Raw genomic sequence first — 15870 nt, 5'->3', positions numbered from 1 at the left:
AGAAAAGTGAAAATGTTTGTAAATAAGGTAAAAAAAATTAAATAAAATCTCTCTCTCCCTCTCTCCCTGTGTGTGTGTTCACCAATGAAGAAGGGTGTCTCGTAGTGGCCATTTGTGGTAAGACTAAAAGTCTCACAGAAACCTCAATTTTTGAGATATCAAGTTGAAAATTTAAACATAACTCATTTAGACTTGTGGCTTGAACTTTTTAGCATGTTTTAGTCTGAAACACACACACACACACATATATATATATATATATATATATATATATATATATATATATATATATATATATATATATATATATAATAGAATAAAACAAATATTACAGCAAATTTTCACAACAATAAACTTAAACTTAAATAACTTTTAGAAACATTAATATTTTTTTAATATTTTTCCACTTCAACAATAATCCTCCAATTGTCATCTTTCGAAAGAGACCAAACTTATGTCTGTATTCCTGTCTGTATTCCCAATCTGTCAATACGCGTATGGTGATTTTTTTTTTTTTTTACTAACCACACAATTCATAAGTATTAGGTTCCTCTGACACAATTTTGTTATTTCAAATGTTTAGTAAGTATGTAAGTTTCGGTGCACTTTTGTGATTTTAGCGTGTGAACGGAACTTTTATTTTGAAGTGGCGATGTGACGTCACAAGGATGCGCCGCGCTCCTGCACTGTTGTTACTCGGCTGAAGAAAGGTTCGTGTTTTTAATCATTTAAAGTGTTTCAATCTATGCAAACCGTCCTGATAATGTTATAGTTTCTACATGAAATGTAAAACGATTTGAATAGACAATTGGAATGCTTCATAACACGTTATGAGTAAAGTGCATCAGCATCCATAAGTAACAGTAACGTTAAAATCAATTCATTTTCAGTAACACGAGTGCAATTGTTTACTTGTGTGATAATTTATTCAGCCTACCTATGCAATTACCTGTTTAATTACTCATTTATATAATTATTTATTTACTATCGCGGGAAATGAGAGCGCTGGCCATCATTTTGAAAGCAGAGATTATTACAGAAAGTGAAATAAAAAACTTTTGATTTCTGTTCCTGCATTAATCCTCTCAGACACGATAGCTGGATCTAACTTAACATAAGTTTATAGCGGTTTATCAACTATAATTGGTTTATTTATTGCCTTAATATTTCTCTATTTCTCTTTGCCCATGCATTATAATGATAGTGGGAATATAGAAGAATCAAGTTTTTTTTTTTTTTACTCAGTGTTTGAAATGAAGCTAAAGCTGCTATTGATTTTCATCGAACACTGATTATTGTGCTGGCCAGTGGCCAATAAAAGACTATTATTATGTACTTATTAAGTCATATTTTTAATGATGATTTGTTATAGTGCTGTTTTAGTGTAATTTAAAATGTTTTGTTCCAGTGTTATGGAAACAGAACCAAATGCTGACGAGTAATGGTTGTTTTCGCCCTGGCTCAAACATAAGAATGAATAGTCTTTCCTCTATAACAAGCATCTCTTTACAATTTGCATTCGGGATATTTTGATGCGGGATGTAGTTTTGTAGTCCGTTTTTAAAACTTTTCATTGGAGTCGGTGGTGATTATGTGGTGACTGTCGTTATGAAATTAATTGTATGCCTTAATATTAATTTGATAATAATATTAGCCAGATAATAACAATAATGGGAAAACAAGCCAAGTATGGTCTCTGACCATCGTCAATACACAATATCGTTGTCTATTGCCACATACAGCCAATAATCAGAGTCTGATCGCGCATCTCCTTCCTCTTCGTACTTAAATCTGCAACCGTTAAGTGCATGAAGTGTCCGACATGCCACACTTCATATATTTGATTATATATTTTTTTATACAGCCCTAGCATGCCTATAATGGTGCGTAAACAAATTCATAGGGGGAAAAACTATAAATAATAAACAGGGTTGTCACGATTCCTTGACTAAATCCGAGTACTTGATTTAGAAAATCCTCGATTGCAATTTACCCGTGTCGAGTAACCGGTAGAACATTTAATTTAAAATAAAAAAAATTACACAGTTTTATAAGACTGCACAATGTATTAAAACCCATACTAGCATGAATTCACAAACGCTGTGTTTCAATTAAATACATTTATGCCCTGCACGTTTAATACACGCTTCATTGTTATTATAAATGTATTTTAAGTAATTTTAAAGGCTTTGGTCTACTTTTATTACCACAAAAATATCAGATTAATCGTCAAAATAATTAATCGATTACCAAAATAATAATAAGGGCTGATATACTTCACTTCTGAGTGAACGAGACTGAGGGAAGTTAATGAGGGAAGGTTTGATTGAGAGATTTCATTTTGAGTGTTTTTCCTTCTGTTAATTATTCTCTTCTTAAACAGGACAAACACACAGAAAACTCCTGGTGAAGTGACTGAGATCCACATGACACTATTATAAAGATGGCGTTTATTAAAGAGGAGAGTGAAGACGTGAAGATTGAAGAAACATTCAGAGTGAAACATGAAGATACTGAGGAACAAACAGGTTGGTGTGTCTGGATGGACTGTGGACTTCACAGCTGAAACTGAGACACCAGTGCTGTAACTCTGTTTTATATAGTGCCTACATTTCTTAAAACATCAAATAAAATTCGATTCAAACATGAAGGATTTGCTACAGTGAGATTATTTATAATGTACAAACGACTCAAAATTCACTCTGATCAATTACAGCTTTTAAAAGCAAATAAGATGGAAACACATTTGTGTGGGCAGTGGGAGAGTCGAGCATAAATACTGCTTTTAGAGGGAAATGCAATGAATGCTGTTTTTATATTTTGTGTGATACACATGGAAGCTAATAATATTCAGATCATAAAATTCAGTGTGAAAAATGTTTTGTTTTCAAGCAAAATGCCATAATGTGACATCATGCAATTTCCCAGAATAATGTATAACTAAATAAAAAAATTAAAATTACTAAAGGTTCTGACAAATGATAATTGCTGCAGTCTATTTAAACAAAATAAATAATAATAATAATTTTAATTAATTAATTTAAAAAATAGGTTTGAATGAATGATTCACTCAAAGACTTCACTTGTTTATTACTGTATGAATGAGCTTTTTTTTAACCAAATCTCTTGACTGAATGATTAAATGAAAATAAGTTTTTAACAGTCACTTGTCGCTATGAGTAAGTAAGAAGAGACTGCTGATTATCAGCACAGTTGTTGCTCCTGCGTGAACACTGTAGTGTTTATTTAATATTACAAGCTGTTTTATTGACTTCTTTCCGTGGTTAAAACATTGAGCGATTGCATGGGATGTAATTCATTTCAGTAAGTTGTACTGTACATTTCAACATACCTTCTGATGTTCATTCATGTTTGTTTATTTGAGGCTGTACTAGTGAAGAGGAAGAGACTATTTAGAATCAAAAATATTTCTCTATTTTCTTTTTTTATTGTTGACTTTGTCGATAATGACAACTAATCATTTCAGCCCTAATGGACAACTATCACAAAATGTAAACAGTTGTGGATCATCCTTTCAGAGCTAATTTTAGTGAGATTTTATATTTTCATAATTACCGTCTACTGTAGCTACGCTGTAGCAGACATATTTGTATTTAAATGCAAATTCTTAAAAAAATTTACTCTCCCTAGGGTGCCACTGTACATCTGGCAAACAGGACTACAGATGAAAATTAGCCACTGGCTAACTCTGGCATGTTACAGGCATACTGTTGTTAATATGCATTGTCCTGTTAAATAAAAAAAAGTCTTTTGGACTTTGTTAACATCTGTTATGTGAACTAGCTTATTTAGTACTAAATAAGAAAAACTAAATATAATTATGATCTGTTGTCTTTATGCCCTTCAATATTTTAAAGATTCTGCAAGGTGTATGTAAATCTATGACCTAAACTGTATTATTTTGTCAGAATCATTGTGCTCCCATTCTTTTGAAATCCATCTCTTCCTGCGATTCTGTGCTGGAAGTCTGTGAAGTTTATGAGATTTATATATCATGGTTTCACAGTATGCTGTATTACACAGTTGGATTCCATTTTGATTCATTTTGAAAATATTTCAGCTATTAATCAGTTTTGCTCCCAACTAAACAGTGAACCATCTCATTTAATAACTACTATACTGCTATAGGCTACTTCATATACATAGCCTAATATACACTATATTGCCAAAAGTTTTGGGACATCTGCCTTTACATGCACATGAACTTAAATGACATCCTATTCCTTTATATGGAGTTGGCCCATCCTTTGCTGTTAATAAAACAATTGCTCTAATTCATCCCAAAGGTGTTCTATCAGGTTGAGGTCAGGACTCTGTGCAGGCCAGTCAAGTTCCTCCACACCAAACTCGCTCATCCATGTCTTTATGGATCTTGCTTTGTGCAGTGGTGTGCAGTCATGTTGGAACAGGAAGGGGTCATCCCCAAACTGTCCCCACAAAGTTGAGAGCATGAAATTGTCCAAAATGCCTTAGTATGCTTAAGCATTAAGAGTTCCTTTCACTAGAACGAAGGGGCCAAGCCCAACTCCTGAAAAACAATTAATTATGATAATTATATCATATACTGGGAAAAAAAATCATGACCAGAAATCGGGCCATGTCTACCACACATTTTCCAAGAGTGTCAGAGTGCCCTACTTCTTCTGAACTAGATATGTCCACAGGGCCCATGGTCCTATTGTTCGTCTAAAGCTTTTGGAGCCCTTAACATACTTTAAAATATGTTAGAGTCGTGCCATTGCTGCATATATCACACATAGCTGTACGGATTTGTATTCGTACATGTATTGTTCTCATCGACACAAACAACTTTCACACTGACAATTTTTAGCTCAGAACAACAATAACTGTAAGGCTTTGTATATTTGGGTGTTTTGATGCTCTTAGCATGTTTAAAATTTCATGAAATTCTGCACACACATCAGAGTTGTCTGCCATTGGTTGTAGGAAACAGCATGGACGTGGACATGGACGTAGAGCAGGGGCGGTAACTTCAGACCTGGAGGGTCACTGTCCTGCTAAGTTTAATTCCATCCCTAAAGAAACACACCTACCTGTGTGTTCAAGAAATCATGAAGACTTTGGTTAGGTTGTTCAGGTGTGTTTGATTAGGGTTGGAGCTCAACTCTTCAGGACAGCGGCTCTCTAGGGCAGAACTTTGACCCGGAGTTAGATTGCTCAGTTGTGTTTGATAAGGGATCGATCTAGACCAGGGGTGTCCAAACTCTGCAGAGTTTAGCTCCATCTTGCCTCAACACACCTCTCTGGAAGTTTCTAGTATGCCTAGTAAGACCTTGATTAGCTGAGTTAGGTGTGTTTGGTTAGGGTTGGAGCTCAACTCTTCAGGACAGCGGCTCTCTAGGGCAGAACTTTGACCCGGAGTTAGATTGCTCAGTTGTGTTTGATAAGGGATCGATCTAGACCAGGGGTGTCCAAACTCTGCAGAGTTTAGCTCCATCTTGCCTCAACACACCTCTCTGGAAGTTTCTAGTATGCCTAGTAAGACCTTGATTAGCTGAGTTAGGTGTGTTTGGTTAGGGTTGGAGCTTAACTCTTCAGGACAGCGGCTCTCTAGGGCAGAACTTTGACCCGGAGTTAGATTGTACAGTTGTGTTTGATAAGGGATCGATCTAGACCAGGGGTGTCCAAACTCTGCAGAGTTTAGCTCCATCTTGCCTCAACACACCTCTCTGGAAGTTTCTAGTATGCCTAGTAAGACCTTAGGTGTGTTGGACATCGGCTGCGGCTGGATGTAACCGATCGGCGAGAGTAGTCGCGTGCAGGCGGGGAGGAGCTGCAAACGGAGACGTGAAGTCGGACACTTTCTGGTTCCCGTAGTGACCGCTCACGTGGTATTTGCATACTTTACCACAGCTGAAGTGAAATAAATGCAATATTTGCCAAATAATACACAGATGTTTCAGAGACGTACATTTTCATTTAATACTTTATGTATTGCTTCATACAGCGTCTGTTTGAACAAGAATAAAGTTCAACATATACTAATCAATGAAGTGGAGTCTACGTTTTTTTAATCAGTTTTAATTTGATAAACATGACACAATATAACATCGCAACTACATGAAAAGAGTGTTTACTGTTATATAAAACTGATTTGTGAGCTTTAGAGGAACTAAAGGTGGTCGAATAAACACGAAACACACGTGATCGTTGTCATGCGGTGAATTCGGCCAATCATGGAACAGCTGTGTCGTCATCAGAGCTCCTGCAGCCCAGTGCAGCCGCTCTTGAGAAGCTGCGCTGGCTGAGTTCTCCGGCTACTCTCAAATCGCTCTCGCGGTACTTTGATGGCACACGTCAGAGTCACGTGGCGTCGGCGCTGCATCAAGTCGGACAAAATTTCTAACCGGCATGCAATGCTTCAAGTCAGCCGCCGATCGGTCTGCGCAGAGCTGCATGAAGTCGAACAAGCCTCTTGATTTGCTGGTTCAGGTGTGTTTAATTGGGGTTGAAACTGAACTTTGCTAGGCAGCGGTCCTCCAGGAGCAGGATTGGACACACCTGATCTAGACTCTGCTGGGCAGTGGCCCTCCAGGAGTTGCTCATCCCTGACCTGAAGTCACCAAACTTGGTACGTATATTGTCCTCCTCAAGCCGGACAACTTTCATAATCACGTGGATGTGGCTATTGTGGTTCAGGGACATATCTCCCAATTTACCCACTTACATGCATCTGCCCACCGTGTGACAATGGCGCTGTAGTGCTTGAGCCTGTTATCAATTTTTACAGCTATTTGATAGGTTTGATGCTTTAAATGTCCAGATGTTTTGATGCCTGTTGATGCTTTGTGCCATGAAACTGGGGTAAACATGTATTTGTCTTTTTTTGCCTTAGATCTGATGATGCTAAAAGAGGAGATTCAAGATCCGAAAGAAACAGAAGAGAAAGATCAGTTTGAGAAACATTATTTCACAACTGGAGAAAAATCATTTAGTTGCTCACAAACTGAAAAGACTTCACCAAAAAGAGTGCAAAAGACAGCAAATAGAAGTTGTTTCACCTGCCAACAGTGTGGAAGAAGTTTCACTCAAAAAGGAAATCTTAAATGTCACATGAGAATTCACACTGGAGAGAAGCCATACACATGTCAACAGTGTGGAAAGAGTTTCACACATCAAGGAACCCTTTATACCCACATGAAAGTTCACACTGGAGAGAGCCCTTACACCTGCAAACATTGTGGAAAAACCTTGAATCGAAAAGGAAACCTTAAGACTCACATGAGAGTTCACACTGGAGAGAAACCTTTCACATGTGATAAGTGTGGGAAATGTTTTACACGTAAAGAGAGCCTTAATAACCACATGAGGATTCATGTAAAAGAGAGCTGTTGTGTATGCCGTCAGTGTGGAAGGAGTTTCACAGACAAGAAACAGCTTAAGAGGCACGTAAAAACTCACTCTGGAGAGAAGTCTTACATGTGCCATCTCTGTGGAATGAGTTGCGCAAACAACACAAACCTTACAGTCCATGTGAGAGTTCACACTGGAGAGAAGCCTTACAGCTGCCAACAGTGTGGAAAGAGTTTCAATCGAAAAGAAAGTCTGAAGACTCACATGAGAAGTCACACTGGAGAGAAGCCTTTCAGCTGCAAACTGTGTGGAAAGAGTTTTACACATAAAGGAACCTGTTATACCCACATGAAAGTTCACACAGGAGGGAAGCGTTTCAACTATCTTTAGTGTGAGAAGAGATTCAGCATCAAATATATCTGAAAAGTCATTTGCAGACTTGTTCAAGAAATTGCAGTGTTCTGAGTGGAGCGATTTCAAATATCATCTGTGCATTCACTCTGGAGGAAATAGGGTACCCATGGGTCCTTGAAAAGCTTGTAAAAGCATTAAATTAACTTTCAAGGCCTGGTTTCACAGACAGAGCTTAGATTAAGCCAGGATTAGGCTTTAGTTCAATCAGGGCATTTAAGTAGCTTTTATAAACCTGCCTTAGGACAAAAAAAAACATTACTGGTGTGTATCTTGAGACACAATGGCACTGAACCACTGACTTAATTTAAGGGTGTATTCACAGCTGACTTGTTTGGTTTGATTGAATCCAACTCAAGTTCGTTTCCCCCCTTGGTACGGATCTCTTGGGCTGGTGTGAATACAGCAATCACACTCTGACGCAGACCAAACAACCGTACTGAGACCCAGCTGAAGAGGTGGAGAGCGATGAAGGACGAGAGAAGACCAGGCCTGGACTTTTATCTTATGTTTTGTTTATGTGTGTGTGGAAGTCGTCCATAAAGGGCTGCCGTGTTCACTTTCATTTTGTGTTTAATGTTCCCTGGTTCCCGCCGCCTCCTTCCCATAAATACATACTTTTTTTACAATGACATTGTATCATATGATGCTCATAAGTTTCTTCATATTGCGTTAGTAGCTGATAACACCAAATCAGTAAAAAAAAAAAAAAAAATTGCACTACGTAAGATCTCCATGATTAGCCTGTTTTTGCACTTCATGCTTTTCCCTGGTTGAGAATTTCTGTCCACTGAATGGATGACTTCAGCACATGTGTGGTTTTGTTTACAACTTTTAGTTCACTTGCTAAAAAGGCAGTGTGAAAATGAACTAGCGGACTTTCTTGGTGTGAACTTTGACTTTCCCTAACTTTCCCTAAGATATGTCAGTGCTAGTTGCTTTCAGTTAATACAGCTTTAACATGCATTTTAGTCTGGGATAGGCTTAAGCCTTGTCTGTGAAACAGGGGGAGGAAGTCTTAAAAATCATAAATAGGAGGGGAAAGTCTTAACTGTTTGCAAAGATTTATAATTTTTGAAGCACAAACAGGAGATGCTTGGAAAAGGCAAAAATGATTTTGATTGGCTGGAGATTGTGATGGTAACTGATTTGCATAACAGAGCTGCTAGAGTGATTCGGGTGTGTTTAGTTGGAAGAAGTAATAGGGGAAATGTAAATTTACCAGCAACTGGCTATAAAATATTCAATTCTCGGACTGGTTAGAACCAGTACCAGTAAATGATTTGAAAGCCCGTTGCAGCATTTGTAAAAAATGCCTTAAATGTGACTCTATGGGTGTTAAGGCCGTGGAATCGCACATGCAAGGAGAAAAGCACAAACGATATGTGCGATTTCGGAGTAGCAAATCATCACTCATACATACTCTGACTTGTTTTTAAAGCAAGTGTTCCCAACTCAGAGCTTGTAAAAACTTTTACATGTGGACGAGACCAAACAACCTACACCACCAAGTTTGGTTTAGCTCAGTGAATATGTTTTGTTACTCGCTTGTTTCATTCCTATGATTATATAATGTTATCATTGGCTTTGCAATAATGCAGGTGACCAGATTGTTCAGCATTTTCAAGATTTCCTGTCTCTTGATGGAAAGACTAGTTTTCTTCCTTCCAGCCCATGGACACAGGACTACATGTGTTCTTGCATGGATTCTTCAGTCAGTCATACCGGGAGCTTTGGGCTTTTGGTCAGAAACTCCTTTTTCATAGAGGGGTTTTCAACGTCCTACTGACTAAAGAACTACTAGATTCTTAAGCTTTAGCTAGGTCTCAGTACCGTTTATACCTTGACCAGAAAAGGAGGGAAAAAGACAACAGTGTACAAACTCAGAGAAGGATACATTCATGTTCATGAATATGCGAAACAGGTTGCATTGCCAAAAAATAATCATTTATACTAATAAAAATAAACAGCAAAATGTAAATATCCAGGGCACCATGTCAAGGCACTAACACACACATTATTACATAAAGATAAGTTGTTTTATTAATATCACATACGCTACTTGGATGATATGTAAATCATATGTTTATGTGCATGTTTATGAGTAACAAAATCTTTTGAATTTGATAACTATAGAAAGAAATGCCAAAATATCAAAGCACTCGGACTGGATCCATTTGCAAACTTTTTTTTTTTTTTTTTTTTTTGGAGTTTCTGATATTAACAGAGGTGGAAATGTCTGTACGGAAGGTCACCCAGAACACTCTAGCAACTGCATAGCAGTAGCACAGCTGAGAATATCCTAGCAACACTTTAGCAAAAACCCAGAACATTCTGACCCAACTTTTTTAAATTGTAGGACAAGAATTTAACTTCACTTTAAAACAAGCCAACATAAAGTTTTTCAGTCTAGATAATTAAAGTGTAACTTCACAGATTTTCATCTTGCTTTGTATTGTTACAACATTGATAGTTTATGTAAATGAACAATGTCATCCAGCTGTCTTTAAACAGCTCAAGGGCTTTCGTGGAAACTACAGATTATATTTTAGCATTTTTGTATCCCCACCCTTGGACAGCTGGATCGACAGAGGTTTATTAACAGAACAGTTATTGTAAGGGTAGGTTTATCACTAAAGACATTCTTCTTGTCTTCTCTTTAAACAGCATTATAGTAAAAATAGAACACTATGGCAACAGTTTTCTTACCTGTATGCAAAAGCGTTTTGCTTTGGGAAGTTGTGCGAAACTTGATGGAATGGCAGTTTCTTTAACTACAAACACAGAGGTTTTTCAGATATTCCGTCTCAGCGCTATCTCCATATTTACGATTCTTTGCTGCTTACAACGTGCCGGATCCATCACTGAAAACTGAAAGTAACTCCCTCCCGCTAAAATTCTTTGAATTCTTGCAACCGGGAACAATACAAGTCGACACCATTGTGATTAAAAGTTTGCTAAGTAGTATTTCCTACTAAAGCAAGGTGGTATTTGACACTGGTAAGCATATCGTAGCAGACTGGTTGGAGTGGCCTTTGACGACATCGTACCCGAGAAGTAGCTCCGGCTACAATGTTGCGGAAGGCAAATCGCATGCAGTTCTGTTTATTAACTGCTAGAGCGCTGATTCATCCAGTGAAGTCACAAACAAGTGAAGTCTTTATGAATCAATCATTCAAACCAATTTTAAAAAGATTATGTTTCACCGGTCTGGATCTTACATGTGTGTTCAAGCATATTCTACCCTTTCTGATAGGGCATTCTCCACTGATGGAGATACAATAAGCTATACGAGAGGTCCAAAATTATCCTAGAGAATACAGAAATGTTTATTTTCCTTCAGAAAAATGATTCTTTTGTACAAATTGCTAAATAATATGTTTATAATATGTAATGTGAGCCAATGTGGACAGACTGACTCGTTGAATATGGTGTTGTCTTGGATGATGTGGCTTCGAATTTCTCGTAATCTGATTTCATTATTTTCCAAAACCAAGTTTACAATGCCAGCTTCCTGTACCCCAGTGAACATTTGCCCCTTCCTCCACCATGGTTGCATCTCTCAGTCCTTTAGAAAAACAAACAAATAGAGCTTGGACACTGCAGCCTAAAGATATTTCCCCCACAGTAGAGTTAAGTAAGATAAAGAGAATGAGAGATGGAGATGCATATTGTGCCCAGAATGAATTAATTGGGCAACTTGTAAAATATGTACGCGTAAGCGCTTTTGAGGTCTACCAACATTTTTGGGGAACGTGGACACGTTTACTTAGCCTATTGAAGTAGGATTTTCCTACATATATGGTAAGATAGCAATGATGATTAGTGCAGCACAATATAATGTTTTAGCATCGATATCGCAATGTCATGAACGTATAGGATATTAGTTAATAGGTTTTGCTTTGGAACCGATGTGATTTGCGGATTAATGGCAAAATTTCCGCATCATAGAGTGAAATTTTACCATTTGCATGTGTTTTTAAGTCCTGTCAGTTTAAACATCAAACCAAGAACAAGACTGGAACTCACGCGCTGTTTTGTGCGCGCACACAGAGCCACGCAGACAGCACATGAACGCTGAATTCAAGCCTTACTCTTTCTCTTTTTTTGAGCTTGAACCATGACTTGAACAGACACGTGCACGCAAAAGAATATAGGCTATATAATAAGTCAAAATGCCTGTCTTGGCAAGTATCCTCATAAACACTGTGAACTGTATTGAGAAAGAAAACCGATATCATTGTCTGTGCAATTGATAGCAGCCTAATATACCAACAGCTGCTTGGTACCATGTTAATCAAACAGCAAAAGAGAAAGAGAAAATAACTTTCATTTAACACAGATAAATTGTATTAATAACAATAATTATATTTAATTTATACAGTGAAGAAGAGTATAGTCTTATTGTTCAATATCTGTACCTGAATACAGTTAGACTTTCCTGAAAAACATAAATCACTACTTGTTTCATTGATGATGACAGCTTGATAAGTGTGCTGCATAAAGTGTGAGTAGGCCTACCAAGCAGCACCTGCAGGTGCTCCCATATAACTATGTTATAGAAAATATATTACTAAAAATTTTAAATTGTAATAATATTTGAATTTTGGATCAAAAAATTTGTGTCAAAAAAATTTGTAATCAAAAAAATGTAAATATTCTAAATTTTGGCCATTAGCATTAAGATTTATGTTTTTGAACCCATCTGTGGGGCAGTGAAGTCAAAGACACAGCCTTAATGATTGTGCAATATTTTTTTTATCTAAATAAATAACAATATATATATATATATATATATATAGACATAAATATACATAGGCTATATATATATATATATATATATATATATATATATATATATATATACATACATACAATAAAGTAACAAACGATGTAACAATATATAAAAAAACAACATATATATATTGTCACATTAAAAACAATGTAACAATATATTGAACTGAACAAAAACATCTGAACAATAATAAACATTATATAACTAATTACTTAAACATACATAACTTACATTACAACTTACTAACATAAAAACAACAAATAAATAAAAACAAGCATAGCTATTTACATTTTTAAAACCGTTCCGATTTTTATCCTTATTTAAAACTAATAACTCAGTAATTTTTGTGCACCAATGTAATTTTTACAGGCAGCTCATTAATTATTGCATCAATTGTACCGGAGTACAGTTGCGGTGGAATTTGAAAAATTTGATCGTCCCCGCTCAAAATGTGGCAAGAGTTTTCCACCTCAGTCCGAGTTTTCCACCCCCACTACCTCGATCTCCTCCTCAATCTGGATTCATAAAAAATAAAATTACAGATTACTAGTGCGCGTGTGTGTGTTCCATTCATGAAAACAACAATACAGATAGATAGATACAGGGCCGTGCACAGGGGGGTGGCCCGGTGGCTAGAGCCACTGCCCCTCTGCCCTCATCGACTGAGGTGCCCCTCTTCCCCACCCCCACCCCCACCGCTCCGCTCAAAGCATTCCGCTGATTCCGCTAATCCGCTCCAGGTTTTCCCGCTTGCTCCGCAGCATCACTCACAGTATACGACAGTTCACGAAAGCTGCCGCATTAACAGGTAGGCTCTGCAAGACAGTGGTTGAATGGGTTGAATTTGCGAAATTAGTCATGAAACGCGTAGATCAGCGGCCCATTGGTTCCTTTCTTGATTGACACTGGGCTGGGCCAATCACAACTTTAAACGAGTGAGCGAGCGTGCAGCAGTGTCAGTGTGTATCTGTCAAAATAGTCAGCAAGATGGAGAAGAAACGCAAGGAATGTGCAGAGAAATAGCGTGAAACAATAGAAACAGGCCCTTAAAGCAGACACTGTAAAATGTGTCAAAATATAACACTACCATTCAAAAGTTTGGGGTCAGTAAGATTTTTTAATGTTTTTAAAAGAAGTATCTTCTGCTCACAAAGGCTGCATTTATTTGATAAAAAACAAACAGTAATAGTGTGAAATATATACAATTTAAAATGTTTTCTATTTTAATATATTTTAAATTGTAATTTATTCCTGTGATCAAAGCTGAATGTTCAGCATCATTACTCCAGTCTTCAGTGTCACATGATCCTTCAGAAATCACTCTAATATGATGATTTGATGCTCAAGAAACATTTATCATTATTATCAGTGTTGAAAACAGTTGTGTACAATTTTTTTTCAAAATTCTTTGATGAATAGAAAGTTCAAAAGAACAGCATTTATTTAAATTAGAATCTTTTCTAACATTAAACATGTCTTTACTGTAACTAATCAGTTTAACTCATCCTTGATGAATAAAAGTATTGATTGTTTTTTATTATTTTTTTCCCCAAAAATAAAATTCAAATTCTTACTGACCCCAAACTTTTGAACGGTAGTGTTTAATGTTACAAAAGCTTTAGATTTCAGATAAATGCTGTTCTTTTGAACTTTTTATTCATCAAAGAATCCTGAAATAAAAATGTAAATAACTGTTTTCAACCTTGATAATAATCATCATAAATGTTTCTTGAGCATCAAATCATCATATTAGAGTGATTTCTGAAGGATCATGTGACACTGAAGACTGGAGTAATGATGCTGAAAATTCAGCTTTGATCACAGGAATAAATTACACTTTACTGTATATTCACATAGAAAACAGCTGTTTTAAATTGGAATAATATTTCAGAATATTACTGTTTTTGTTTGCATTTTTAATCAAATAAGTGCAGCCTTGGTGAGCAGAAGAGACTTATTTTAAAAACATTAAAAATCTTACTGACCCCAAACTTTTGAACGTATGTTTTCTGCCCTTCGTCAGCTCCAGCGGCAGATGAGGATAGTGAGGAGGATCAGGAGTTTTTGATTGTGGTATACAGCAAACATTTCAAGTCATAACTCTTTATTATTTAGTTGTGTACTATAAGTCAAGAGCGACTTTGTATGTTACTAATTATTCAGAAAATGCATAAGTCCACAAGCATTATACGTTATGATAGCTTCTGGTACATAATTCTATATTTTTGAACGAAAACTGTTTGTGATTTTGCTACAGCAAAATGTTTTTTTTTTTGTATGAAGGATTATATTGCTCATTGGAAATAACAAGAGGATGTTGGTTAGAAGTCTATTATTAAATGCTACTATGCTAGAGATTCAGAATATGCTGAAGTTTGTATTAATTTACTACAAGTATGCTGCTAGTACAAGCACACATTTATTTTCCTGTTGGTTCTCAGCAATGTTGGGACATATGCTGGCAAATGTAACCTTACAGTTGACTTGCCAAATCACTTCCATTTGTTTTATTAATAAAATTAATATAGGAAGTATTGGAAGTAAGTTCGTTATGGGTCATCATAAATACTTTGCTTTAAAAGTACCAAGTAAAAACATTTTTTCAATGTTTTTGATAAAAGGCACTTCCCTGAGAATTGAACTTAATAAATGTGAAAAAGACACTTTAATGTCTGTCATTATGTTTGTCATTCTGTATAGCAAAGCAGATGAGAGTAGATCATGATCAGAAACCTGATTAGAAATCATTATAAATAAAATCGAATTGTTTTGAATCGAAAATCTTTTTGAATCGAAAATCGATTTTGAATCGAATCGTGGCCTCAAGAATCGGAATCGAATCGAATCGTGAGATGGTAAAAGATTCCCACCCCTAATTATTATGTAGTAGTGTAATGTAAATAGACACTGTTACTAAAAGAGGTTTGAATATTTCTTTGTTTAATTTGCACACTGAATATGGGTTGGAGCTTTTAATTTTTAACTCTCAAAGTGCACCAGATTGATGAATTTAACATTAAAATGCACAAAATATTCTTAAGGGGAGGCATGCCCCCAAATCCCCCTAGAAGGGCCGAGGTCCACCCACCACAGTTTTACCAAAAATCCTGTGAGAAACACGGGTATTGCTATGCCAATGCAGCTTATAGCTTGTTTTAGGCTTCATCACTGTATTAATAAATGTCAAATTTTTACTTATTTCATCTGTTAACTCTCACTCGTTCCTATACTCACTCATATAGCCTAGTGGACCAGTCTGGGCCAAAATGCCAGGGCCGATATTTTTTTTTTTGCCCCAGTCCAGCCCTGTGTACAACATATCCACATTC

General features: G+C 36.4%; 1 protein-coding gene across 1 annotated transcript; it reads left to right on the top strand.

Moving 5' to 3' along the window:
- The first annotated feature begins 643 nt into the window (after positions 1 to 643).
- LOC307157291 (uncharacterized protein) lies at positions 644 to 8476 on the top strand. Its single transcript, XM_079869173.1, has 3 exons — positions 644 to 710; positions 2384 to 2528; positions 6878 to 8476. The coding sequence occupies exons 2-3, from the start codon at positions 2444 to 2446 to the stop codon at positions 7723 to 7725; spliced, it is 933 nt and encodes a 310-aa protein (XP_079725299.1). The 5' UTR covers positions 644 to 710; positions 2384 to 2443; the 3' UTR covers positions 7726 to 8476.
- Positions 8477 to 15870: the final 7394 nt, after the last annotated feature.

Source organism: Squalius cephalus (assembly GCF_949319135.1).
Source record: "Squalius cephalus genome assembly, chromosome: 4".
Lineage (NCBI taxonomy): Eukaryota > Metazoa > Chordata > Actinopteri > Cypriniformes > Leuciscidae > Squalius > Squalius cephalus.
The sequence above is the reverse complement of the archived record's forward strand: the minus strand, read 5'-3'. Positions and strand labels throughout refer to the sequence as shown.

Bases quoted from the DNA above. Each gene is read 5' to 3' on its own strand.
- LOC307157291 (XM_079869173.1), top strand. From the start codon at position 2,444: ATGGCGTTTATTAAAGAGGAGAGTGAAGACGTGAAGATTGAAGAAACA. The intron at 2,529-6,877 runs GTTGGTGTGTCT...TTTTTGCCTTAG, and splicing joins AGATACTGAGGAACAAACAG to ATCTGATGATGCTAAAAGAG.